Source organism: Eleutherodactylus coqui, chromosome 1 (assembly GCF_035609145.1).
Source record: "Eleutherodactylus coqui strain aEleCoq1 chromosome 1, aEleCoq1.hap1, whole genome shotgun sequence".
In the NCBI taxonomy this organism is placed as follows: Eukaryota; Metazoa; Chordata; class Amphibia; order Anura; family Eleutherodactylidae; genus Eleutherodactylus; species Eleutherodactylus coqui.
The window spans coordinates 360491143-360517804 of record NC_089837.1 but is presented as its reverse complement, the minus strand read 5'-3'; the positions used below and the strand labels follow the sequence as shown (position 1 = coordinate 360517804).

The following is a 26662-nucleotide window of genomic DNA, read 5'->3' as shown; positions in this document are numbered from 1 at the left end:
ATAGGCTTCACATACATGTGTTTTGTAGCGATGTCGCATCACTAGAAAATCATGCAGTTTTGTAGCCAGTAGGAAACATGCCTTACGCTGGCTGCACACGGGCGTATTTGCATTGCGGAATTCGAAGCACGTCCACCTCCGGATTTCGCAGCAAATACTACCCATATACATGCGAAGGAGAAAAAAAATTAAATCGCTTTTTCATATCCACGAGCAGAAATGAATTGTGAAAAAATAACTGCAGTCAATGGAAGCAAACCGATCCGTGGCCCTTCCACAATGAGATTGCAGAAGGATTGCAGATTCCACGTCATCACCTAGCAATAGTATAGCATTATCTGTACTGTGCATGTGCGCCGGCCGATCTGCAGAACAGAACAGAACCATCTGGACAGGTACACAGGGATCACCGGCCGGGCACAGGGTTGGATTCCGCTGCAGAATCCGATCCAGCCATGTGCATTCTGCCTTAGGCTGGTTTCACACGGGTTAACAAGAAAACACATGATTTTGTAGCGATGCAACATCTCCACAAAACGCATGTATGTGAAGCCCATGCTTTCCTATGGGTTCTTTCACATGAGAGGTTTTGTAGGCTACTACATTGCGAGAATCGAAAATCGCGGCACATTCTAAACAACCACGATTTGCTATGTTTTGTAGCCCATGTTTCCCTATGGAGCCTCCTTGTATTGCATAGCATGAACTTGCAATTTTTATGCAATGTGATTTTAACATTGGAAAGTCCTACTTAGGCCTTGTTCACATGGGTGACACGGCATTGCAGCGATATCACATCGCTGGTCCGTGCGATTTCTCACAGCGATACTGCAATTTTGTAGCGCTACAAAGTCACGCAATTAAGCAACAGAGCGGGAAATACAGTTTTTAAAAAAAAAATAAATAAATAACTGTACTGCCCATGACTGACGGTAAGCCACCGCGGTCATACACAATACAGAAAATTCAGGTAAGCAGGGTTGCCGACTGGGCTCGTAGCCAGAATCTGCTGCGGCCTCCCACATGGAGTTGCTCCTGGTTGGCTGGGAGAAGTGGCCCTTGGAGGAGGTTTAGTTACCATTCTTTATTCATGGCAGTGTTCGGAGCCCACAACCTTGGATAAATAGCAGCCCTGCTCTCACACGAGCGGTTTTCGTACAGCGTGCTAAAAACGCCTCCGCTGACTTCAATGGGGCTTCACAGATGAGCATTTGACAGGGTTTCTAATGCTCTATTTTAATGTGATTCAGTGATTTTTACCGCACCACATCACCCATTACAATGACGGGCTGCATTAAATGTCACAACCGAGAGCCATTTAAAAAGGTCAACAGCTGATCGTGGGCATTGCAGGAGTTAGCCATCAAAGAGCACTGGCACCTGTATTGTATGGAGCTTATCCCCCATAACGTAACTGGACAGCTCTGGGGGTGAAGGAGTTTAAATAAATACACACAAACTGAGGCCACTCTCGCACATGCACTTTTTACAGCAATTACCGCTAGTTCAAAACACAGTGGTAATTGCGATAAAATGCTCCCGTGGTTTACAGTGGGGCTTTGCAATCATGCGTTGGGTCATTTACAGTGCAAGATGAGCGATCACCTTGCGCTGCCAGCGGAGGATACAGAAGACAAGAGGGGGGGCCCCGCTAGTCTTCTGCATCCAGCTGTTCTCCACTCCGGAGCGCCCAGCTGTTAATACAGCCGCGCGCTCAGAGCGGAGGATGCAGAAGACAAGCGGGGTGTTCTGCATCCAGATGTTCTCTGCATTCTCGCAGCGGGATCCGACCTGGCCACAGTATCAGACACATCTTGGGTTGTTGTGCACCAAAGTAGGAAATCTATGCCAGCTACAAGCAGTTAATAGATTTCAGCTACTTTGCACCAGTTTTCTGGCAGAAATTATGCCTTCCACTGCCAAGCGTCACCTACTGGAGTGAGAGATGCAACAATCAATCTTCAAAAAGTAGTTTTTTGTTGCAAATTTCTGTTGTGAAGAAGTTGTGACTTTTTGACATGCGAATTCTGCTGCAAGGAACTTAATATGCCCCCTTCCTACCTTGAAGGCTATACTTTTAGGATAGAAACCCTGAGCTGGCTGGCCCTGTAGGGTGTGTTCACACATGGTGGATTTGGTGCGGATCTGCAGCGGATTTCACTTCAGATTTGCTGTGGAAAGTTCACAGAAAAGCTACAATGTTTGAACACACAAAGACACATTAATAAGTACTTCTAAACCCATTGCAACAATGTTTTTTATTTATTTAGAACTTTCCCACAGCTCTCCAATCATGAATGTGAATAGCGCTTATCCACACAAAGGTGTGCCCTGAGCCCCAGCCAGGTTATGCACACATAGGCGACCTAGTTCTGTAGGCACCTGAAGTATCACTGGTCACTGAGCAAACAAAGTTTTACATATTAACTTTAAGGAGCGCAGTATGTTGGAGGCTGGGGGTACCGGAGTAGATTTTCGGTCCATTCAATTTATACATAAATTTTTAACTTCCAAACAGTGTCCTCGTCGCCAATTGCAATCCCAACTACTTATGGTCCCCATACACATTAGAATTAATTCGTCCAAACCCACCCATAACGACGGGACCACGCAACTCAATGTAAGGCATGTGTATATACGAGCCCATAATGAACAATGGGCTCTTGCACGCGCATATGCGCGGCAAAAAGCAAACATGCGGAGTTCTTTTTTTGCGCTTGCATATTACGTAATTCCAACCCGCTAATGTGAGCAAAACTACGTAAAAGGCAACGTAATTGACTGAATTACTGTGTATCACACAGGCGTACAGTGCAAGCATTATAATGCGGTAATCATACGCCCGTGTGCGCCTGGCCTGCATGTCACACATATTATCTGAAAGCTAATCCAATCGCACCTTAAAGCTTTCTCAGAATCCCACATGGAGGGGGTCTTTTGTAGAAGACTTCTTACAAGAAGTGTAAGGCACCCTTAGCAAGCAGGAATTGGTTATAGCAGACAGCACAACACATCAATCCTCCAAAGTTAGATAGCCCAGGGTACACAGCCACAACAATGCCCAAATTCCCCTTGCCAATGTGAAACATTAGGCTGGTTGTAAACAACCGAGTCGGATTCCGCATGCAGGATCCCACAGCGGAATCTGGCTGTGCCCTCAGCCGACGACCCTAAAAATCTGCATTGTGGATGACTGTGGGGGCTCGTTGTCCATCATGCACAGTACAGATTGTTGTTCTTTAAAATTTATAGTTCCCCTGCCATCGCTAAGGGGTGACACGGGTACCTGCGGCCCATCTGTAATTTTAGCGTATGGGCTGAGGGTTGGACAGCCTCCCTTGACTTCATGGAGGCTGTCCGCACAGAGTCCGCAACAAAATAGAGCATGATGCAATTTTTCCACCACCTCGCAGAATACCCAATTGCTATCCGCAGATGTAAAGGAAAAAGCAAAAGTACATACCTTTCAATGTGTGCGATTTGCTGCGCGGACGCCGATCGTGGATTCCGCAATAAGAATGCAGATGTGTGAAGCTCGTCTCACGCAAGCTGATTTGAATCGCAGATTTTGTGATCACCGTCCGCGCATATGAGACACAAACATTGAAGTGTATTGACTTTTGCCGAGTCGCTTATATTTGCAGGTAGGAATTGCAGATTGCGCGAGCGGAAGAAAAAAAATAAACAAATACAATCGCAGCATGCTGTAGTTCACAGCAGATTCCATGTGTATGAGCTTCACTGATCGCTATGGATCTGTTCAATCTGCAGTGCATATGCAGTTACATTGCGTATGGACACGGATCAAAGGCAAGTTACTAGGAGACCCAATAACAAATTGTATAAAAGAAAGCAGGAATTTGTGGGCAGATGATACAGAATGGAGTCTGGGGAGCAACACCCCATACAGACTGCTGTCTGCAACCCCCGCTTGTTCTTCTGGGCTCTGAATCCACAAGAAAGCGTTGTTTTGCTTGTTTTTTAAAGTGGTATACTACTTTCAAAAGAAGTAGTATAAATCAGCCAAGTCAAAAGCTGCGATAAATTGCAGTGACTTTAAATGTTCTCCCGCAGCGGCAATCCGCTTGCATTAAAATGCAGCGCCCGTGGACAGGCGAACTTAGAGCTTCTGAAACAGTCTAGCATCGCTGGATATAACCCCGATGTACGGCTCTCATTGCCTTCACCTAGTAATTCATATTCTGCACATAAAACACTTACTTTATGTGAGCACTAGGTATGTTCAAACAGTGTCAAACCCACAACTTTCTGCCACGGTTTTTGGAGTGAATCGGCAAAATCCCCCTGCAAAATTCTGGAATATTTCAGCGTAAAGTGACATCACTTCTTGACCCGGAAGAGCTCGCTTTTTACATCGAAATTACACATCCAATTTTTCCCATTAACAGGGCGAAAATGGTGTGCAAATGCGCTCTAAAAATTTACACCGTGGAAAATCCCGCCGCGATTCCACCGTGTGGACACACGCCAAGCAAAACACAATCACTTGTTTCTCCCCATATATTGTGGTGATTCATTGCCATCATACTGTATGTCAAATTCAAGGGAACCTGCCACCTAGGCTTGGACTGGTGAATTCCCCAGTGGGCCCCAACCCTCCCCACAAATGTTGCTGTACACCCACTGCAATGCATAGAGTCCCAGATCGGTAATACTTGCATGTAACTGTTCAGGAGGCGCGCAGAATAAGTTACAGGTGGGCCCTGCTAGCACCAGGGTTAGCCCTTATAAAACACCCTGCAGAATTTTATCAGTAATTATAAACCTACTACTTCTAGAAGTTCCGTACTGTAGGCTTACTCGCTTAGAACAATTTGGTAGGCATATCAAGACCGTTCCACCTGCCAAGGGTCTCCTCTGTGCCCTAGCACCTCCGCCGGTGACTGAGGTTCCTTACATCATTGACAAGCCTGTGAACACAGCGATTTCCTGGAAATCAGTTTGGGATTGGCACGTGCGCTGAGGAGCCTGAGCTTTTGTAGGCAGACCCATCAGGCTCTTCTGCACCGACCCCCGTGACATAGGCATGTTCACAGGCCTGGGGGTGGCTGGCAGTAAAGGAAGAAAGTTTAGAAGGCTTTGTTCATTACAGATCTAGTGCTGCAGAGGGTTTAGTAGGGTTACAGCTGGAGACAGGTTCTCCTTACATATTAGCCTAATAGGAAGCCTTTAAACCCTAGTTAATTTACACCTTACATTTATAAGCAAGACGCTAAGAATGTCACAAGTTATAGCATTCTTGGGATAAATGAGATTTATAGGATACAGGAATGGCACTAATGAGAAGAACCTTAAATAGGAAGATTGCAGTTGGGGGCTTTTTACACAAAATATCAAATTCCATTACCTTGCGTTAGTACTATCCACTGGATATCCTGGAATGTAGTCATTGGGGTCGGGAACTTTTTCCTCGACTATTAGTGTATATTAGAAGCCATCTATTTCTGGCAGCATGGTTGCTATGGTATGTGCCAGGATTCTGCAGCAATGTTTGAAAGTTGATGCTCAGCGAGTTTCAGACACGGTCAGATACCGTAAGGCATTATTAGTCATTGCACACACAAGGCACTCCGAAATATATTAAGCTTCCGCTACCTTAAATATCACTTTTTCCTGCAGCAGTGAGAAATGTAATAGTCAGGAGACTATCTATTTATTGCAGTAAAATAGCGCACGTACAGAATGGGGAGGTTTCCATGTGCAACACACATTGGAGAAGGTCCACGGGGGCACAGGAACTAAAAAAAAAAAAGGGGTTCAATCATATGATGAAAATAGAAGCCCACCAGTGATTGATTGGACCTTGCACTTTCTTAGATACCTGTAATGTGACACACAGTTAGTAAACTACTCCAATACAAATTTAAACCCCAAGGCGGGGTTCACACGGGGCGGAATTGCTGCGGACCTTCCTCATGGAAATTCCGTATGCTTTTTTTTTTTAATTCCGAGACTAAGCAGCAAAGTGGGCGAGATTTGCCAAAATCTTGTTCACATACTGCTGACAGTCCATGCCGAAACGGACATGCGGCACCATTGTATCGCAGTTTCCGCTGCAGGTTCTCTTCTCTCTATGGGGAGAGATGCCTGAAGCTGAATGTAGGCGGAAAAGCCGCTTCGAACCCAAATGTTTGTCTTAAGGGTATTTTAGTGATTTGATATCTGCCATGAACAGGGGTCAAAAGTTACTGATCTAAAAGGAGTGCGAAACAGAAGAACTGAGCTCAAACTATATTCAACACCCCCCACCCAAAAAAAATTGACCAATGGGATCCTGGGTTTGAAGTTCTCCACTAAATGCTTGCCTGACAATCGGGCGGTGTAAGATGATGTTGGCTGCCCGATTGTGCAGCCAATCAATCACAGCTCTACAGAAGACAAGACAATCATTAACAATCGGGCGTCCTCACAGCGCAGATAATTTGTAGCAAGCTGGCCAACGTGCTCATTATCCGTCAATGGACATTAGCACTCCTGTAAATAGGGGCAGAATATCTGCATGAAGAGCGTAATTTCATTGCGTATTACGCGCACATCGTACGTGGTGAATGGAGTCAATGGAAGATCATTGATTTTCAGTGATCCATTCAGATTTGCGTCTAATAGGTCTGTAAAAAGAAGGCAGCATGTCGCTATGTGACAGAAATGAAACGAGTCAGACCGCACGACAAGAATCACTGCCATACGTGGCAATCCACCGGCTCAGCATTTTTCCCACACCATACAGTATGGCTTCATCGTAATGAGGAATGCATAAGGAGGCACATGCATACACTGTTTAGTAGCAAGGAAAATGTAATCTCAGTGTCAACCTGGCTACTAATGAACAGGTGATTGAGACACCCGAATCCATGAGCAGTGCCAACACGAACAAGGTGACACTAACCACTCCTCAGACATGACTGATCATGGTGCCATTACTCAACTAATAACTGGTTTGGCCAGACAGACTGGATGTTTCAGTCACAGCATTTAGACCCTTCTACCTTAGAAATAGAACCTCAATAGGGCAGATTTTGACTTTCTGGCTATTTAGTTACATAGAGTAAAGGAAAAAAAAAACAAAAAAAAAAAAAACACACAAACATGGAGGCCCCTCAATGTACTTTACCTTTTTATAAATCACTACACAAATTAAAATAACTCCGAAAGATTTTCCATTCCAGCCATCTATATCCTGAAATACACATGGCACCAGCAGCTGTCCTCTAGTTTATAGTAAAAATGTCATATTCAGTTCATGCACAAGATACAGTTAAAGATAGCCGAGGCCGTCCCTTGCAGCGCTGCTGCGCGGCTGTGCCACTCCCAAGTCCCCTCTTCAAGTATGCAGGATGGCGGCAGGCAAGAAGACTCCTTTGTGCTCTCGGATGACATCAGAATGTGTCCATGCTTTATATTGAGTATGGCCCAAGAGCAGGAGGGAGTTTTCAGGCTACCAAAGCACAATATACATAGGGTAAGCCGAAAATCTGGGAACCATCTCACAAACATGACGAGGGGACTGGAAAATGGTCAAATCAAACACCAGCTGTGTAGATATACTCCTACACAGCTGTCACTCACTGATCAGACCGCCCATTGGACTGTTCAGCTCAAAATGAGAAGAGATAAATGAAGAAAATACAAGTTATACTCACTCTTTCCACATAAAACTATATAATCAGTCTGCTTGGCTCCTCCTACTCTATATGGCAGTTTAGACAGCATGTTCAAGCTGGCAGACTCCCTTCGAGAGTATGGTTACATATTGCAGATTTTGGTGCAGATCCGCAGATTTTAGTGGGGTTTTTGCCACAGATCTGCAGCAAATTTCACCCTATCCATTGAAAGAGTTAGTTCTGCTGCAGATCAGAAGCAAATCTGCACCAATTCTGCTAAGTGTGACCATACCCCCAACTATGTATTTGTTCTAACACTGTGTGAAGAGCAACAAGTACAAAGATGGACAATACACCAATTTTTTTTCATGCCAGTCTAAAAGCCTTTCTACGCAGTCCAATAATCGGGCACAAAACATTTGTTCGTCGACTGACTACCGATTTTCAGCATGGAAAAAATGCTAGCAGGTCGGCTGATCATTCATCCCCACAGCAGTGATGCTTGGCCCGTGTAAAACAAAAATAAACGAGTGCCAACCGACATGCATGCCAATCGGCGCTCATAACATCAGGCCAAAAAGTGGCCAAGTGCACCACTTTTGAGAGCATGCCCCCGTTTGTCACTTTTCAATGATCCATGTCCCTAAATTTTCAAATGTCACATCTCAGCAGTCACAACATTTTACACCAATTATTTTCATCAATGCAGTTTATGTAGCCCAAGACCGTAAGGCTGGGGTCACACGGGCCATATTCCCGGGGAAAATGCTGCGGCAAAACCGCAAGATTTCAGCCGAGAAAGCGCTGCTTCAAACCCTGCAGCACTTCGCAGCGGGTTTTGGAGCAGCTTGACTGCACGCTTTTCCTTTGCGGACGGCACTCCCATGCAGAACAGCACGGCCGCAACGGAAAAGAAAAAAAAAAAAATTGGACATGCGGCTGGGAAATCCACGCCACAGTGCCACCTTTGCCGTGACGGATTGGCCGCCCCTACATGGACGAGATTTTTCACAAATCTCGTCAACATGGCTGGCTAATCCCAGGATTAACGGCCGCGTGCGGATTTGCCGCAGTGAAATTCCACATGGAATTTCCACGGCAAATCCGCCTTGTGTGAACCCAGCCTAATGGCCCCTGTACACTGAACAAGAACCTCGCGATTCTCGTGCTGTTGACAACATCCCCAGCCCATTTAGATAGGCAAATTATTGTTGGGAATCCTGAACGTTTCATTCTTAGTGTTTTGCATTCCTATGTGAAAACTGAATGATCAGTGTTTAAGCGCAGCAAGAAGCCAACAAGCTATTATGCCGTCTGAAACTGGAAAAATGAGAAGTGCACAATTCTTGGTAGTAGTTGGCTCTCGTTAAGGCCCCCTGTCCATGGCCGTGACAGAATATCGCCAACAATACTCCGCCGCGGGAGACGAGGGGGGGAAAGCACTGACAGGCTCACCGCGGAGAATGGCGGCATGCTGCAATTTAGGTCCTGCGAGCAGAGAATCGCTGTAATTCTCCACGCACGGACGCCACGGCTGCACTTTCCATAGCAACACTATGGAAAGCGTTCATTGCATTACCCACAGTCGGATTATCGCCGCGGGTAATGCAATGAACAATCGCCCGTGGACAGGCAACCTGAAGCTCAACGATTATTGTTCACTTACGTTTATTTGAAGTATTTTAGGAACAATACTTATCGTTTTGTCTGAGGCCAGCTTCACACTGGCGAGAGCGATATTGGGCCGCGATTCATGGTCCAATATCACCAACGCAATCCTTCTGAAAACCCCTGGATCTAAGGAATTTTCACATAGAAACAGCCTCGCATTCCAGCAGGGCTGAAGGAATTCCCTGCAGCAGCTGTCACAGCTGCTGTAGCTGTCACAGCAGGGGATCACGATGTTCTCCCATTGAAAACAATGGGCGATATCTCAGATTGTTTATTTATTTTAAATTGCAACTTGGCTTGAGTGAAAACACACAAACGAGAATTTAGGCCTCCTTCCCACGAGCGTGACGGGCTCCGCAGCGTAATATTCCGCTGTGAAGCCCGTCACGGCGCCCCCCAGAGCCCCTATACTTACCTGCGGGAGATAGCGTGAAATCGCTTCCCCGCCCACCGCCGCGCGTCACCGCCCGTCACCGCCCACCGCCCTCGCGTCACCAGCCGTGTCACGTGCACGGCCGGCCGTGTCACGTGACGCGGCCGGACCGCGTCATTTGGCGTCATATGACGCTCGGCGGTGGGCGGGAAAGCGTTTTTTCACGCTATCTCCCGCTGGTTACAGCGGGAGATAGCGTGAATGGACGGCTTCCATTGACTGCAATGGAAGCCGTCAGTGCGTACAGCCCGTCCTCACCCGCAGAAAATAGAGCATGCTGCGGGTGAGGACGGGAGAAATCGCGGTGCGTAATTCCGCGGTGGAATTACGCATCGTGAGCATTGTGCTATTAGGTTCAATAGAACCTAATAGCTGCGGGCAACGCAGCGGATTTTCGCCGCGAATTACGCGGCGGAAATCCGTTCGTGGGAAGGAGGCCTTAAACCATTGCTTTCCATTCACGCAAAACAAATTTAAAAACCTGCATGATTTTATCGCCAGTGTAAAGCCGGCCTAAATGTACCTTAAGAGTATGGTGGAAAACTGAGGACCCTGGAAGAAACCAACACAAAAAGTAGCTTCTGTAGGTAAATGAGCTGCTGTCCATCCGATGGGCTGTCTTCCAGCTCACAATGGGGTAGGCTGTCTACTGCTCATTCCCCCACAGCCATTCTCCATGCCTTATGGTTTGGCTGTAGGCATCAATCATGGGGCAATGGGAGGCGAGGGGAGACACAAGCTAACAAGCGTCGGGCAGCTCAGACCAGGATGAGCTCCAAGAACGGATTGCAGCACTTTTACAAACAGCACATAGAACACGGATATCCCCATCTGCCCGCACCTACAGGTGGGGTCAGGCTTGTGGAAATAGCAATGCTTTAAAGAAAAGGGGCACTTTGTCCTCACAGACTATTGAATCACAAGAACTGCCTTCTTCATTTTGACTAAAGATGAGCGAACATACTCATTTAGGGCTATTTCGCAATCGAACATCGCTTTTTTCGAGCAACTGCCTACTCGGGCAAAAAGATTCGAGGGGCGCCGGGCGTGAGCGGGGAAGAGATCTCCCCCCTGTTCCCCACTGCTACCCCCCGCTCCACCATGCCGCCCCCTTAATCTTTTCACCCGAGTAGGCAGTTACTCGAAAAAAGTGATGCTCGATTGCGAAATAGCCCTAAACGAGTACGTTCGCTCATCTTTAATTTTGACCCTAAACCAATTCACTTGTCCACAGCCCATTCATGGACTCATCGTAAAAATTTAAAAAAACCCACACAATTGAAAATCTTGCAGTGTTGCAGATTTCTTTATATGGAACGTGTTTCCCAGATGGTAAGGATTTTCACACAAATCAATCTGGCTTATATAGCCATACTTTTACAAAAGGGTTCCTCAGCCAGGTTAAAAAAAAAAAACTAAAAAAAAAACTAAAAAAAAACTAAAAAAAAAAAAAAAAACGGAAGAATCTTGCCAGCTATGCCACCACAGGACAGGTTATTTTGGAACTGGAAAATAGAAACATATGGCCCTCTAAGTTAGCGGTTGCCACAATGTGATGAAATTAGTAGAGAAAGTCTAAGTCCGCTTTAATTCGGCTTTTAATAATAGGTTTAATTTATAAGGCAAGACCGAATAAACTGTTCCGCGTAAAAGGGCCATAAGATGCGCTTGAAAGGCTGAGGCCCAACGTACATGGAACACCATGCGAACACGGTGCATCATCATGTCCTACTTCTCATCCACATTACATACATAGTAGATTGATGTGAGCGCTACAGCAGGTCTATTGAGATCCAGACACTCCTCTGAGAACAAGGGATGTCACCGAGGCAGACAGCTGTGTAGGAGGCAGACACACTGACACTTATTCCATGCTTCGCTTTGCAATCACTCAGATAGAAATCAAAAAGGAAGTTACGTCTTCCTGAACAAGTTCAGACATGCCAAAACTAAGAAACCCAGTTGATTCTTAACCCTTTTCTTGCCAACATGTCCTATATCCTTGCAGGAAAGCTCTTGTGGAGAAACCTCCTTGCTACTAATGGCTGTATTGTGACTAAGCATTTTAGGCTTGTTTGAAAGCCAAGGATCTTAGTTTTCAAAACAAAAGAAATTGTGCTTCTAGTCACCAACGCAGCCCGAGAGAGGTGTGTCTGTGTGTGAATGGTTTCCACTAATGATATCTCAGGCTGCGCTGCTCCTACGGCAACAATCATGGTCTTGTTTTAAATCCAAAAACCTTTACTTTAAAAAAAAAAAAAAAATAATTTCTATATAGTCAGACAGCAAATTAAAGTGGCTCTTGCATCATACATGCAGGAATCAGCTGTCTTTAACAGCGGACATCGGGCCACACCAGCCGTAATCAGAGATAACTCAGGTTTGGGAATTTTTTGCCAGCTTCACACGGACAAAATTCTCATGCCAGATTTGTGCATTGCGAGAAGCATAAATCTTTCACAAAAGTGAGTTTTTCAAAAGAATGGGGTTCATATCGCCGCATGTCCTATCTTTGGGCATTCCCGCTCTTTCGCTTCATAACTGCACATTTATACACCGCCCATGTAATGTCTTTGCTTATGGATAACGCTGATTACACACACACACACACACACACACACACACACACACACACACAGAGAACAGTGGGCTTTCACACATAATACGCGGCAAAATAAGACATGCTGAATTATTATTGGCTCCCCTATGACACACAATGAATATTCGCAAACGTGAATGTAGCAATGAAAATCAATGTACTTCCATTTACTCCCCTCACCGCATATCACACAGTGAGATTACGCTTGTGTAAGCCCAGCCTAACAGCTGAAGATCTGACCTGCTCCTGCTACATCGTAGGGGCTTTAATCCGGTGCCATATTTTTATTATTGGCTAGGATTAAAGCCCAGGACCAAAGTGCCGTAAATTTACTGTGCTTGGTCTTAAAGAGGTTAAAGGGGTTGTCCCGCGCCGAAACGTTTTTTTTTTTTTTTTCAATAGCCCCCCCCCCATTCGGCGCGAGACAAACCCGATGCAGAGGTTTAAAAAAAAAAAAACGGATAGTACTTACCCGAATCCCCGCGCTCCGGTGACTTCTTACTTACCTTGCGAAGATGGCCGCCGGGATCTTCACCCACGGTGGACCGCAGGTCTTCTCCCATGGTGCACCGTTGGCTGTGTGCGTTCCATTGCCGATTCCAGCCTCCTGATTGGCTGGAATCGGCACACGTGACGGGGCGGAGCTACGAGGAGCAGCTCTCCGGCACGAGCGGCCCCATTCAGAAGGGAGAAGACCGGACTGCGCAAGCGCGTCTAATCGGGAGATTAGACGCTGAAATTAGACGGAACCATGGAGACGAGGATGCTAGCAACGGAACAGGTAAGTGAATAACTTCTGTATGGCTCATAATTAATGCACAATGTACATTACAAAGTGCATTAATATGGCCATACAGAAGTGTATAACCCCACTTGCTTTCGCGGGACAAACCCTTTAAGACAAACTGACCATAAAGCTGCTTTCACACTAGCAACAAAAATTGTGCGAATTTCGCGCAATGCGACAGCACCAGAAATTGCATGTTTGTGAAACTCATGCCTTGCAATGGGTTCCTTTACATTAGCAATGTTTTCACTAATGCAATGCTGTGAAGAAAAAAAAAAACGCGGCATGCTCTATATTTCAGCGATTTGCGGGGGGGTTTTTTGTAGCCATGTTTCCCTATGGAGCCTCCTTGTTTATTGCATCCACGAACTAGCCATTTGTCATGTAATGCGATAACTTTTTAACATTCCTACCCCAAATATAAGCCCTAGCTGCATTCCCTGAAAAAAAAAAAAAAAGGAATACTTACCTAGCAGGCTCGGTCCAGAGCTCTGCCCTGGGGTGGGTCCTGCAGTCCTCGTTTGCCCACAGAAGATCACTTGCTGGTTGCGAGATTCATAAATCCCGCCTCCAGGAAGCGATGGCTCTGATTAGCGGAACAGAGGTCAAAGAACCAGTCAACAGCCAGTGCATTGCGGAGGCGGGATTTCTGAAATGGTCCATTAATGCCATGGTTCAGCCAATTCATAAATCCCGCTTCCACAACTCGCTGGCTGTTGATTGGTTGCTCGACCTCTGCTACAATGATTCTCCAGCAACAATATCACTGTCACCCTGTGAAACAGCCATAGGGGTAAAAACATTTAAAAAAAAAAAAAAAAAAAACACCTGGCAAACCTGTAGTACCAAGCAAAATTAGAGGACCCCCCTGCTCAAAAAACTGATACCATTTCCTCACTAACCGCCCATAAAGTCAGGTTATTCCCAGGAGGAGTTAGCAGCAGATGACAACGTCCCATTCTAGCAGAGCCCAGAAATGTGTGTGCAGTCCTCCCTGACAAACCTCGGAAATCTGCTAATTACATTGTGGTAACCAGAAACAAAGTCCCACCACTGCCTAATTCAAGCTATTCAGGCTTTCCATGCACCCTGCAAGTCTGCACAAACTGTTCAGATATGAGGATTTCTCAGAAATCTCGTCCACACGGGACCGCAAATCCGCTGCGGCTAAGCCGGCAGAAGCCACTGCTGCGACGCGGATGTTGACAGCAGCATGTTCATTTTTTTTTTCCGCTGCGGCGGCGCTCACCTCTATGGGAGCGCCGGCCGCAGTGGAAGAGCGAACGGCCGGGCCGCTTCAAAACCGCCGCGGGTTTTGAAGCAGCGGTTCTCCCGGCGGAAATCTTGTGGTTTTTTGCTGTGGCCAAACAGTGAGATTTCCGGCGGGATTCCTCCCCGTGTGGACCCAGCCTAAGGCCATGCTCACACATGCGCTTTTTACTGCCGCATTCTGAACGCTGTGGTAATGGCGGTAAAACACTCATTGTTTTCAATAGGGCCTCGCAGACATGTGCTGGAATGTGGTGTTTTCTAGCACCGTCTGCTCTATCTTACCGCACCTAGTCACCCATCACAATGTGATTGAAATTGTGGCGTTTTGCCAATGCTATGTGTGAAAGTGGATGAAGACTGTCCTTGTTGCCCATAGCAACTACCAAGAGCTCAGCTTTCATTTTTAAGGGTGCTCCTTAAAAAAAAAATAAAAAAAAAAAATGAAAGCTGTGCAGTGATTGGTTGCCAGGAGCAACATGGACAGCCTTAGGCCGCCTGTCAACAGCCGTGACAGAATATCGCTAGCGATATTCCACAGTGGGGGGAGGAAGGGGGGAGCACTAAAAGGTCTCCGCGACATGCCTATATTAATGATAGGCTCACCATGGCGATTTGCAACATGCCGTGATTTTAATCACGCAAGCGAAAAAAAATCGCTATGATTTTCCGCTTGTGTTTGGTATTCTGCGCTTTCCATAGTTCTCCTATGGAAAGCGCGTTGTGCATGCTCCGCGTGCGATTTCTCACAGCGGATCTCGGTATGACACCTCGCCCGTGGACAGCCAGCCTTACCGTTAGATGCTTGATAACTGAGGCCCAATGCGTCTTCAACAATTCTCCACGAGGGCAAAAAATGTAGCAAGAAGCCTTGTCATAAGACACGATTTACAGAAAACTTTGGTAGTAGTGTAGCCGATGTCTGAAGGGCAGGGGTGAGGTGCGATTTGGTGGCATGGAACTGTAAGGCGGCGTCCACACAGGACTAATTTGCTGCAGAACGTCAGCAATGGACATTCTGCTGCGGAAAGTCCGATTCAAGACCTGAACCTGGTGCTGGTTTCATCACGGATTCCTGTGTGGAATTCTTCCCCTCATCAAGACTAGCCTATTTTTTGTGGGATGTAAGGGGTTAAACCGCCTGGATAGGAGGAGGTTTCTCCCCTACTGGTGGTTGGAGCAGGAGCCTGGCTGTCAGTAGTCAGCCAATCTACAGCCTTAGGCCACCTGCAGACGAGCGGGTCGGATCCGGCAGCGAGAATTCTCGCCGTGGGACCCGACCCGAGAGCCTGCAGGGACGAGCGCGTACTCACCCGCGCCTGGCGGCCCCGGCTCTTTCATGTGCCGGCTGCGGGGTGAGTGCATGCCCCACACAAAAATAGGACATGCCGCGGTTTGTTTGCCGCGCGAGATTTCGCGCGGCCAAACCGCGGCCGTCTGCATAGGAGTGCGTATTGTAATGCACTCCTATGCATACTTTCAGTGGCGGAAATCCCGCGGGAAATACCGCCACGGGATTTCCGCCCATGTGCAGGCGGCCTTAAAGAAAGATGTATGTGCAGGTTCAGGAACACTTTACTATCTGCATTTGGTATCTAAGGCTCGATGTACAGAGGCAAGTGAAAACATGGGCAGATATTGCACGCTGCGATTGCTATGCAACTGTGATGTGTTTTTGCGAGAAAAAAAAAAGCAAAAAACATTGTTTTGTGGTACATGAAATGGGGAGGGGGGGGGGGGGGAGCAGCTTTGATCTGTGTTATATTTTCTCACAGCAATATTGCAATTTTGCAGCTCTCTTTTGCTGCGATTTCGTGCGATGCGATGTAAAAACGAAAGGAAGGCTCCATAGGGAAACATGGGCTACAAAACATCGCAGCAATATTCAGCATGCTGCAATTTTCTTTCTTACAATATAACTGCCGACAAAACATCGCTATTGCAAAGGAACCTATTGGAAAGCATGGGCTTCGCGTAGAAGCGATTTGCAGCACTACCGCATCGCAAGAAAAATCGTGCGATTTGTCACCTGTGTGAAAGCGGCCCAAAACACTAAATCATGACTTGCATTGGTAGAAGTACTGCTTTTCCTTGCAGCACACCAAGTTCATATGGGGATATTTGCAGGACATGACATCATCCCTCTACATCGCCACCTACTGGAAGGTAGCTTACCTATAAGTTATTGTCCAGCCTTTTAAAATGACTACATGGGTTATACCAAGATTTCAAGTGGTCTCCCATCTATAGGATAGGGGATAACATGCTGAAAAGTAGGGGGTCTCACCGCTGATCTTGAGAACCAGGCTCCCATGTCCCCTGTCCTCCTCATTGCAGGTTTACTGTACCTCCACAGTCAGGGGGGAGACGCCCTGGTCATACAGGCGCTCCATTCACTTTCAATGCAACTGTCGAGACCCCTGAGAATTCCCATCAGCCTCATTGAAATGAATGGAACACCGACTGTGCGTGCTTGGCCAGCGTTCCATTTATTCAGACATCACTGTGGGGGAAGAAGCGACCCCCACAAAGACAGGCAGAGGGGAACACGGGACCCTCTTTCCTGAGATTGGCATGGAGTCTCAGCAGTGAGACCCCCACTGATCAGCAAGTTATTCCCTATCCAGTTTACAGGGGAGAACTTGACATTTTAGTACAACCGCTTTAAAGTTATAACGTAACACTTACCAGGACGAGAATCACCCTTTGAACCCACATCTCAGGCCTCTGAGGAGGGCAAGAAGCCTGAAACAGCTGTCTGTAGATGGAAAACACTCCGCTTTGGCTTATATCCTCAGCTTTGTTGCAAGGGCTATAAGAGGCGAGATATTGACTTAGGCCCATTTCATGCGAACGAGACGTACTAATCTCACATGATTCTGAACCCCATTCTTTTGGATGGAGTCATATACATGAGCGATGTACATGCACTGCATGTTCTATCTTTTTGCGTTCCCTGGAAAGTGTTGCCCATTGTTTTCAATAGGAAGTGAAACAGTGGGAAACACTTGCCCATCCTCTAACTCAACTGAAAGCCGCGCCATTTCACAAAAGCAATGGGAGGCATTTCTGCCAGAGAACGCCTCACCTTGTCATGTAAACGCACGCTTGTGATTTTGCGATACGGGAAAAGAAGGAAAGCTGCAAGCAAGACAAAGTTTGACAGCAACTTTTACCTGCAGTGTTGCTGAAGCCTACGGCCAGGCTCCCACAGGGAGCAAAATGTCAACAGTGGGCATTCCGTCGCAGCGTTTAGCCTGACTCCAGACCCGCACCACTAGTGGCGGATTTTGAAGCAGGTTTGATGGCATATTCCTGTGTGGAAACGGTGATAAAAATTGACAACTTGCGAATGGGACTTACAAAATCTCATCCACTTTGCTGCTACTCCATGCGGAGGAGGCCGGAAATTCTGCGGCAAATCCGCCCCATGTGAACCTAAAGGATGCTAGTGAGGTTTGGTTGCAAAATGGCAGCATGGAAGTGTATCATTATATTTTCACTAGGTCACACGATGTATCATTTCCGGAAACCATTAGTAAAACGTAACTACTAAAGACCGCCTGCACACGGACGGGCAGGATCCTGTAGCGGAATCAGACTCTGTTCCCGGCCAGTGACCCCCGCCTACCTGTCCGCATTCTTTTAATCTGTGCTATGGATGTGCTGGCCGTTCCGCGTGCACAGTACAGATTATGCTGCGCCCACGCTATGCGATGACATCAATCCCATGACCTTTCTGCAATGAGGATTGCGGATGGGCCATGGATCGGACTGCTTGCATTGACTTCAATGGAAACGGTCTATGCGGAACCCGCACAGAATTGCAGAATGCTCGCAATTGATTTGCGCTCGTGTAGAGAAAATCGTGTTTTGCCATAGCGTGTTATGTGCGGTATTGGCTGCGGAACTCAGAGGCGGACGCCCGCTCCGGATTCCGCAATGCAAATCCACCCATGTGCAGGAGGCTTAAACAGAGACTACGTGCAAGAAACTCAGGTGCGGAGAAGAGAACCACAAGTTACTGCAGTGTGCAAACCTTACTGTAGGAGCGTACGCAGGGAGCAGGAAAGCGATAGGGTCCGTCTAGACCTGGCAATAGTCGTTTGAATGAGCGAATGATGTCAGAGTTCATTTATACAGGCAGATACATTGTAGCCTCTGTCATTCAGTCACTTACATTTGCTGTATAAGTGAACGACCGGCATTTAAACCAAACGATTCATGAACGAGCTAACGAAGATTTTTATGAAGCAAATGATTTACTGTGTTCACACTGAACAATTATTATTCATTCTCAATCATTTGAACGATAATTGTTGCGTGTAAAAGGGCCTTTACAATGCATCAGAGGAAACTGGACTTTCCATTTCCAATGTAGCAATTGCACTACATACAGAGGATACAAGCAGATGTGCCAGCATGCTTATGGCAGACATTCCATTCAGCCCATCATCCTTGTGTGATCACTATTAGTCACATCTGTAGAACATCTCACTCAACAGTCATGGAGCCCCAGGAGATGCTCCTTCTATTTACTGTCAGTACGCTGTTGTCTACTGCCTCCTCTGACGCAACTTCATACTCAACCCCCGGATATGAAGGGCAGTAGCCCAGAACGGCACTCAAACAGCATCATCTACCCCAAGTGGGCACACCACACACTTAGTGTTACTCGTCAGGTGCCTTCTCAGAAACGTGTAGAACATTCCAGAGATGTCGGACTTAAGAAAAATAATTAAGATAACACATTGTTATGGCAAATAATGGCCCAATGGTAGTAGTGCCTTGTGCCACATTTATTGGAAGGCGAACACCTCTTGAGAAGTTTCCTGCCGGGTAAAAATGTGGCAAATTTTAAGTTTGTACGAAAATTTGCACCCTTCCTTCCTGTCCTACATGATCAAGGAAGCTGCCTGTGCAGACCACGCCCAATTCTCAACGCCTCCTAAACTGTATTACTTAGGCTGCCTGTCCATGCTACGATTTGCCGGCCGGACTATCGCCACGGGGAACGCCGTGAAAGCTCTTCATAGCAACGCTTCCCCCTGTCTACGAGCGGAGAATCATTGCGATTCTCCGGTCGCGGCCGGCAAATCGTAGCATGCGATTTGCCGCGATTCTCTGCGGTCAGCCTGTCAGATAGGCTGACCGGCGGAGATCCGTCTGTCGGCTGCTGCTCCCGCGGTGGAGATCGGCTGCAGGATACCGCGATGCCCATGGGCAAGCAGCCAAAGCCCTTATGCACACGGGCGTGATGGACTCCGCAAGCGGAATACCGCAGTAGAGTCAATCAGGGCGCCCCCCCAAAAGCCCCATACTTACCTCCAGATCCGTTGCGCAAAGTCCCGCATGACGCTGCGGCGCGCAAGCGCAGTACAGCGCATGACCCACCTGCGGCGTCACATGAGCCACTGGCAATAAGCGGGCGCGTATTCACGCTATACTTCCACTGTGCTACAGCAGAAGTATAGTGTGACAGGCAGCTTCCATTGACTACCATGGGAGTCGTCCGCGTGTATACCCGCGGCAAATAGGACATGCTGCGGGGATTTTCGAAAGAACCTAATAGCTGCAGTGAAACGCCACGGATTTTACGCGGCGGAAATCCGTCCGTGTGCATTAGGCCTAAGGCCACTCTCACACGGGCGCTTTTGGGAGCGTTTGCCTGCGTCTTTACAGCATTGTTTGTGCAGTAACAATGCAGGCAAAGAGCTGACGACGTCACCAGTTTTTTTCCCCCACCCCGTGGCATAGTACACTGCGTTAAAGACGCAAGACGCAGTACACTATGTTTTACCGCGTTTTTAATGCTCCCGTTCATTATAAGGAGCGATGAATGGCGTGCGCCCAAAATAAACGCTGTGCTAAACCCCTTGTCTGAAGGGCCCCTATTGAAATGAATGGCAGCTTAGCGCAGCTTTCTTCGCTCACATTAAAAAATGCGCGTTAAGTGCTGTAAAAAAAAAAATAAAAAAATGCCTGTGTGAGAATGGCGTAACACATAAAAAGCCATCATTTGTGACGTTTTAGTAGTGCAATAAGGAGCAAAAACTATAACCGTAACCCAATGTCTCTCCCACTACACAAGGTGAAAGATAAAGGCCGGGCTCGCACGACCGGATTCGTATTGCGGATTCCACAATCACCGCCAACGCCAACTTTCCGCAGTAAAACATGGCATTGAATTTTGAATTTTCCGTCACACTCGCGGATACAAATTGCATATTCCATGAGCGGAAAAAAGACTTGCCACTGAATCCACGCCAACAGCCTCCATTGATATCAGTGGGGCACACAAGCCGCAGCCCACGTGCAATTGACATGGTGTACGGCCTGCGGGTACCTACCTCATCGCTAAGTGACAGTGCGGGAAATACAATATAAAGAAAACTGTACTCCGCATGACTGCCTGTGCGCCTCCGCAATGCAGTTTTGTGAGGTACACAGGGTCAGACGGAATCCAACCCGCCCGTGTGAGCCCGGCCTAAAGCAAAGAGGCAAACTGCCACGAAGTGCCCAAAAACGAAGCCATGAGTAAAAGGTATATCGTCATTTTTGGATGGGTTCCAACAGCAACGGGGCACGATTATATGTACGGGGCACGATTATATGTACGGGGCACGATTATATGTACGTAGCCACATATGCTTTAGGGTGACTACCCACTAACGTTTTTTTTACTGCGAAATTCGCAGCGTGTTTTTTTTCTGCAGGGGTCTTTGGGCTATAGGACATGTAAAGCTAAAATCGCGATATCGCGGTAAATCGCGATTTTGCGCGATCGCGATTTTAACATTACAAGTCCCATAGACCCCTGCAGAAAAAAAAAAAAAACGCTGCAAATTTCGCAGTGAAAAAAAAACGCTAGTGGGCAGTCATCCTTATTGTGACATTAGGGTCGGGCTCATCGCGAGTTTCGCGCAGTTATTACGCGTAATACGCAGTAGCAATCTCCCATGCCTCCATTGTGCTGGAAACAGTAATGCAAGTCCGGCCCAATTGTCCTCAAATTTCATCTTAACAGTCATATTGTATGCGCTTGCACCCAATGCCGCCATGTTGACCTCATGAACTAGCTGGGGTCATTGTGACATCGTTGTGCACAACCTTTACACAGCAAGTACCTCTATACAGGTCAGAAGGCCGAAATATACAGTATATACACATAGCGCACTATATATACACACTGCCAGCTCCGTAGCAGAATCTATATACATGTACCGCCATACATCCCCGTTCTACCCCCCCCCCCCCCATGTACACAAGTGCCAAACAGTTGGGTACACACCTTATATACTTGCCCATAGGTGCCATTTCCCACCACTTCCACCAGTTCAAAGATCCCAGCCGGATCCTGCAAGAAAGCACAGGAGGCATTAGGTAATCTGCAGGGGAGGCATCACCTATTCTGCAGGGGGTAGGGGGGCTGAGGGGAGGCAGTAGGTAATCTGCAGGGGGGCTGAGGGGAGGCAGTAGGTAATCTGCAGGGGGGCTGAGGGGAGGCAGTAGGTAATCTGCAGGGGGGCTGAGGGGAGGCAGTAGGTAATCTGCAGGGGAGGCATCACCTATTCTGCAGGGGGTAGGGGGGCTGAGGGGAGGCAGTAGGTAATCTGCAGGGGGGCTGAGGGGAGGCAGTAGGTAATCTGCAGGGGAGGCATCACCTATTCTGCAGGGGGTAGGGGGGCTGAGGGGAGGCAGTAGGTAATCTGCAGGGGGGCTGAGGGGAGGCAGTAGGTAATCTGCAGGGGGGCTGAGGGGAGGCAGTAGGTAATCTGCAGGGGGGCTGAGGGGAGGCAGTAGGTAATCTGCAGGGGAGGCATCACCTATTCTGCAGGGGGTAGGGGGGCTGAGGGGAGGCATCACCTAATCTGCAGGGAGGCTGAGGGAAGGCACTAGCTAATCTGCAGGGGGGCTGAGGGGAGGCAGTAGGTAATTTGCAGGGGGCAAGGGGGCAGTAGGTAATCTGCAGGGGGCAGTAGGTAATCTGCAGGGGGAAGTGGGGGGGGCACTAGCTAATCTGCAGGAGGTAGGGGGCTACGGGGAGGCATTAGGTAATCTGCAGGGGGTAGGGGGTCTGAGGGGAGGCATTAGGTAATCTGCAGGGGGTAGGGGGGCTGAGGGGCGGCGTTAGGTAATACGCAGGGGAAAGGGGGGCTGAGGGGCAGCATGCAGCTGTTGCGCCCTAATTTCTGTAATTCACCACTTGAGGCACATGCCAATACATGCAAACAAAGGACGCCAGTGTGCCACCAGCAGCCCGGTGCCCGCACTCCTTCTACCCCAAACTAGTGCAGAAAAACAACCAAGTGCCCCCTCCTATCGGCCTGGTGCCACATGCAGGGCCCGGCCTCCATCTATGGGTGGGGGGCGGCTGATGCAGCTGTGCCGGGCTTCTCCCATCACAGTGAAGCTGCACAAATCCCGCTGGAGCGCAGGGCTGGCAGAGGCCGCTCCACGCCTTTCTATTGTGTGCCGCACACTCACCCGCAGGGAGGAGAGGTCTATGTCCACCAGGCTCTTGGCAGGCGAGTCGTTGGCCATGGTCGCCCCTTTTTGTGTGCAGTATCGCCGGCAGAAGCTGTGCCCTTCTCCCCGCCCTGGCTCCAGACACAGAGGGCGAGCTCCTCTCCTCCCTCACGTTCTCCTCGCGGGGCTCCGACTCCTCATTGGGGTGCAGCGGCCCCTCGTCGTGCCCCCTCTCTCTGCCCGTGCGTCGCTCTTGTGCCCTGGCTGCAGGATGGCGATCTCACACCATGTTGAGGTGGCAGCTCCCAGCACAGTGATCCGGGCTCGTCTCTCGTTCCTTCCCTCCCCTCCCTCTTTTCTTCCTTTCTTCCTCCCCTCGGACACACAGACATGCAAAGAGGAGACAGAGGGAGGGGGTGGGGAAGAGAAAATCCTCAGCCAGCACAGCTACTGGAGCCGGCAGCACCAATCCGGGCACCCTCCTCTCCTCCCACCTCACGGGCTGCCCTCGGGCACTCGTACCCCTGCCAGGTGCCAACACAAGAGGGATTAGGCAGTAGATGCAGGCATGAGTCCCTCGCCAGTCCCGACACACCCATCACACTGGCGGCTTATCATTAGGGAGAAGTGCTTATTTGGGACCAATGGAACCTCTGTCATCAACCAAGAAAGGCATATTTTTTGTGGTTGGCAGTCCTAATTCCAGCACTTTTATGCCCTACCTCTTTCTTAGACTGTCAGTGATGTGAAGTTTAGGGGAATCCCCATAGGGGGCGCAATGGAGTAATACGGATTGCCTTGGTCACCTAAGTTCACATTGGAAGGGGAGCAAGGAAACGGGATCTCTTGGCCGAACGGATCTGCCTTATGTGACGCAGAAAAGACCCCATTGCCAAAAATGGGGTTCGTTCCGTTTCCGTCGTGCTGCGCTATTTAGTTCTAGATTTTTAATGGAATTCAGTGACAGCGGCTCCGAACAGAGATGTGACCTCTGATGTGAACTGAGCCTTCAGGGCTATTTACACGGGACGATTATCGCGCAAAATGTGTTGAAACGATAATGGTTACGTCTGAATGCAAAGTCATCGCTTACTTTTTGCTTGTTGCGCAATTTCAACTAGCATAAAAAAAATCACCGCTGGTTCGCTCACTCCTCGCTGCGTCTAAACGCTCCTCGCTCAGTAGTTTTCACAGAATGTAAATGCTGCGCGAAAAACAGGCGATAGTCAGCAGTGATCTGCCTGTGTAAACGCTCTGCACGAACGCCAACAACTAGCGGTGACGTCACCCGCTCATGTCATTTAGCAGACGGTTGTCCCGTGACTATGAAGTATTAGGCTGGGTTCTCACACGCCGGAATCCCAGCAGAAATCTAACGGTTTGACCGCAGTGAAAAAACGCGAAATTTCCGCCAGGGAAACACTGCTTCAAAACCCGCGGCACCTAGCCGCGGGTTTTGAAGCGTCTTGGCCACACCCTTTTCTGTTACGGCCGGAACTCTCATAACGGGAAAAAAAAAGAACATTCTGCGGCCAGGGAATCCGCGCCACAACGCCGGCTTTGCCGCAATGGATTCGCCGCCCCATGTGGACAAGATTTCTGAAAAATCTCGTCCACATTGCTGGCTAATCCCGGGATTAGCCACTGCAGGCGGACTTGCTGCGGCAAAATTCCGGACGGAATTTCCTCAGCAAATCCGCCCTGTTTGAGCCCAGGCTTAGGGTCCTTTTACGTGGGACGACTGTCAGTCATCCCAAAGATTATCGCGCCTGCGCTTTCACACAAGAGCAATAATCACTTAGGCTGGCTTTACACGGGCGAGAAAATCTTGCATTGTTTTGTATGGGGTCATACACGTAAGCGATGGTTTCCTGCATGGCACCGCGATGCATGACACAAAGCATGCCATGTTCTGTCTTTCTACGTGATCTCGTATCGCAACGCTAATCGTTTCCATTGGGCCGGCATCAACATCGCAAGGTCTCCCATTGAAAACAATGGGAGAAACTCCGCAATCCTCGACTGCGGCTGACAGTCGCGCCGAAGGATCTCTTCATCCCCGTAGTGATGCGAAGCTGTTCTGACATGAAATCGCGCTCGCATGCTCAGGGAATTCACATGGTGGGGAGCTTGATATGAGGGTCGGATTCGCGGCCCCATATTGCGCTCACCCACATGAAGTTAGCCCTACTTAATATAAAACGGAGCGTGCCAGAGATCTCTTCTAGCCGCCCCCCTCCATTCAGAGTCCTCCATAGATGAATGTCTCCGTGTTTACAGAGGCTGACTATCAGCAGCTTTTTATGCTTACGTAAAATGAACGACTAACAATAAGTAAACGAATTATGGTTCGTCAGTCAATCATTGGCCGTGTTTACTCGGAACGATTATCCATCAGTTTCACACGATCCTGAACGATACCGTTTCAGGTAAAATGGCCGTTAAACAGACATTGCTCAGGTGACGGCTATTCCTCCAGATCCCCTCATAAACGTCCACGCTCGGCCGAGTGTGCGTGTGTTCTTGCAGAAGCGTGTGAAGGCTCTGTCAGACATGTTTGGCAGCCCATTATCCCCCTTGTCAACAAAAGGATTGGTATGTAGAAATCCAACATGGCCGACACTTCCTTCCTCTGACATCGGCCATCAGGCAAGACTCAGGAAATCTCAATACACATTAGATGGTTCACCAGTCCCGCTGAAATCATGGCGTTCAGACGCTGTTTGTCTGGTTTGCTGACCCCTACCAGAGTCATTTTCTAATAAGCCTATAATAACACACACGGGGGAATTTATCGTTGGCTTTTTTGATAAATTTGTTGAATTTTGCACTGGTGTAGGAAAAAAGGACAAGGCAAAAAAGTTGACTTTGATGTTTTAAATTCATTCGTTATATAGCTATTCCTCCGTCTATATGAGTTAGAATGTGTTATCTTCCTTAGTTATTTCTCTTTATCTGAAACCCCTCTTCCTCCTCAGATGGTCATGTGATCTCAGTTCTGACCTGCTCAGATCTACTTGGGGTTATGGATTCATTTTCTAGCCGAATTCTCAGTTTGTGTGATGCTGTTACATGGCTCTACCACATAAGTAGCAGCTTACTGATGATGATCACATAGCTCCTGTCACACAGTTATAGCAGAGGAGATCACAGCTCATCCTCCTGGCTGTATGCGTGTGGTCTGTAACTTATTCAGGTAAATACAGAAGGTAATGATAATTAAACTGTCTCCCCAGCAGGTAAAAATGGTATACCCTCATCTAATGCTGATTTTGATTGATCCATTCACCCTTGCGTATAGTCATTGCGTATGTAACGCACGTGAGAAAAATTGCAGCATGCTCTATTTTATCACGTATTACGTGCGTAAGAACCCCATTCTTCTCTGTGGGTGCGTATAATACGGAATGCATACGCGGGTACTAACGTAGCAGTCGTGTTTTTCACGCATGGTGCTAGGAATCATGTTAAGGAATTTAAACTAAACCAGGAAAGACATCATTCTAGGCTGTTTTTCCTGCTTGTGTTTTTTTTTTCGTGTGTAACATATGCAGTAAATATGCATGTATAGACGCGTAAAAAATTTGCAGAAGCGATCATACACAGAGGAAATTGAACAATATGCATTTTAAACGCTGCAATGTTTACGCAGCTTTTTACCATACGTCCGTATGAATGAGACCTATGGATATGGGCAAAATCCAAAGTGGCAAAATCCACTGTGAATCTTGTAAATTTTGCTGCGGACTTTGGTGTGGATTTTACCCTTGCATTACAAATTCGTTATCAAATCCACGTGTTTTTTCTAACTT

At 47.9% G+C, this 26662-nt stretch overlaps 1 protein-coding gene across 4 annotated transcripts in view; it reads right to left on the bottom strand.

Annotated features, from left to right (window-relative positions):
- Positions 1–23227, bottom strand: part of MAP4K4 (mitogen-activated protein kinase kinase kinase kinase 4) — a 132485-nt gene extending 109258 nt beyond the window's left edge. For 2 of the 4 annotated variants that reach the window (XM_066577753.1, XM_066577760.1), the window contains exons 1-2: positions 22869–23227; positions 21673–21738 (exon numbers count right to left, since the gene is read on the bottom strand). In XM_066577753.1, the coding sequence (XP_066433850.1) occupies positions 21673–21738; positions 22869–22925 (123 nt within the window). In that variant the 5' untranslated portion in view covers positions 22926–23227. The remainder of the gene's footprint in view (positions 1–21672; positions 21739–22868) is intronic. The other 2 variants (XM_066577768.1, XM_066577773.1) reach the window with 1 other exon arrangement.
- Between the last annotated feature and the right edge of the window lie 3435 nt (positions 23228–26662).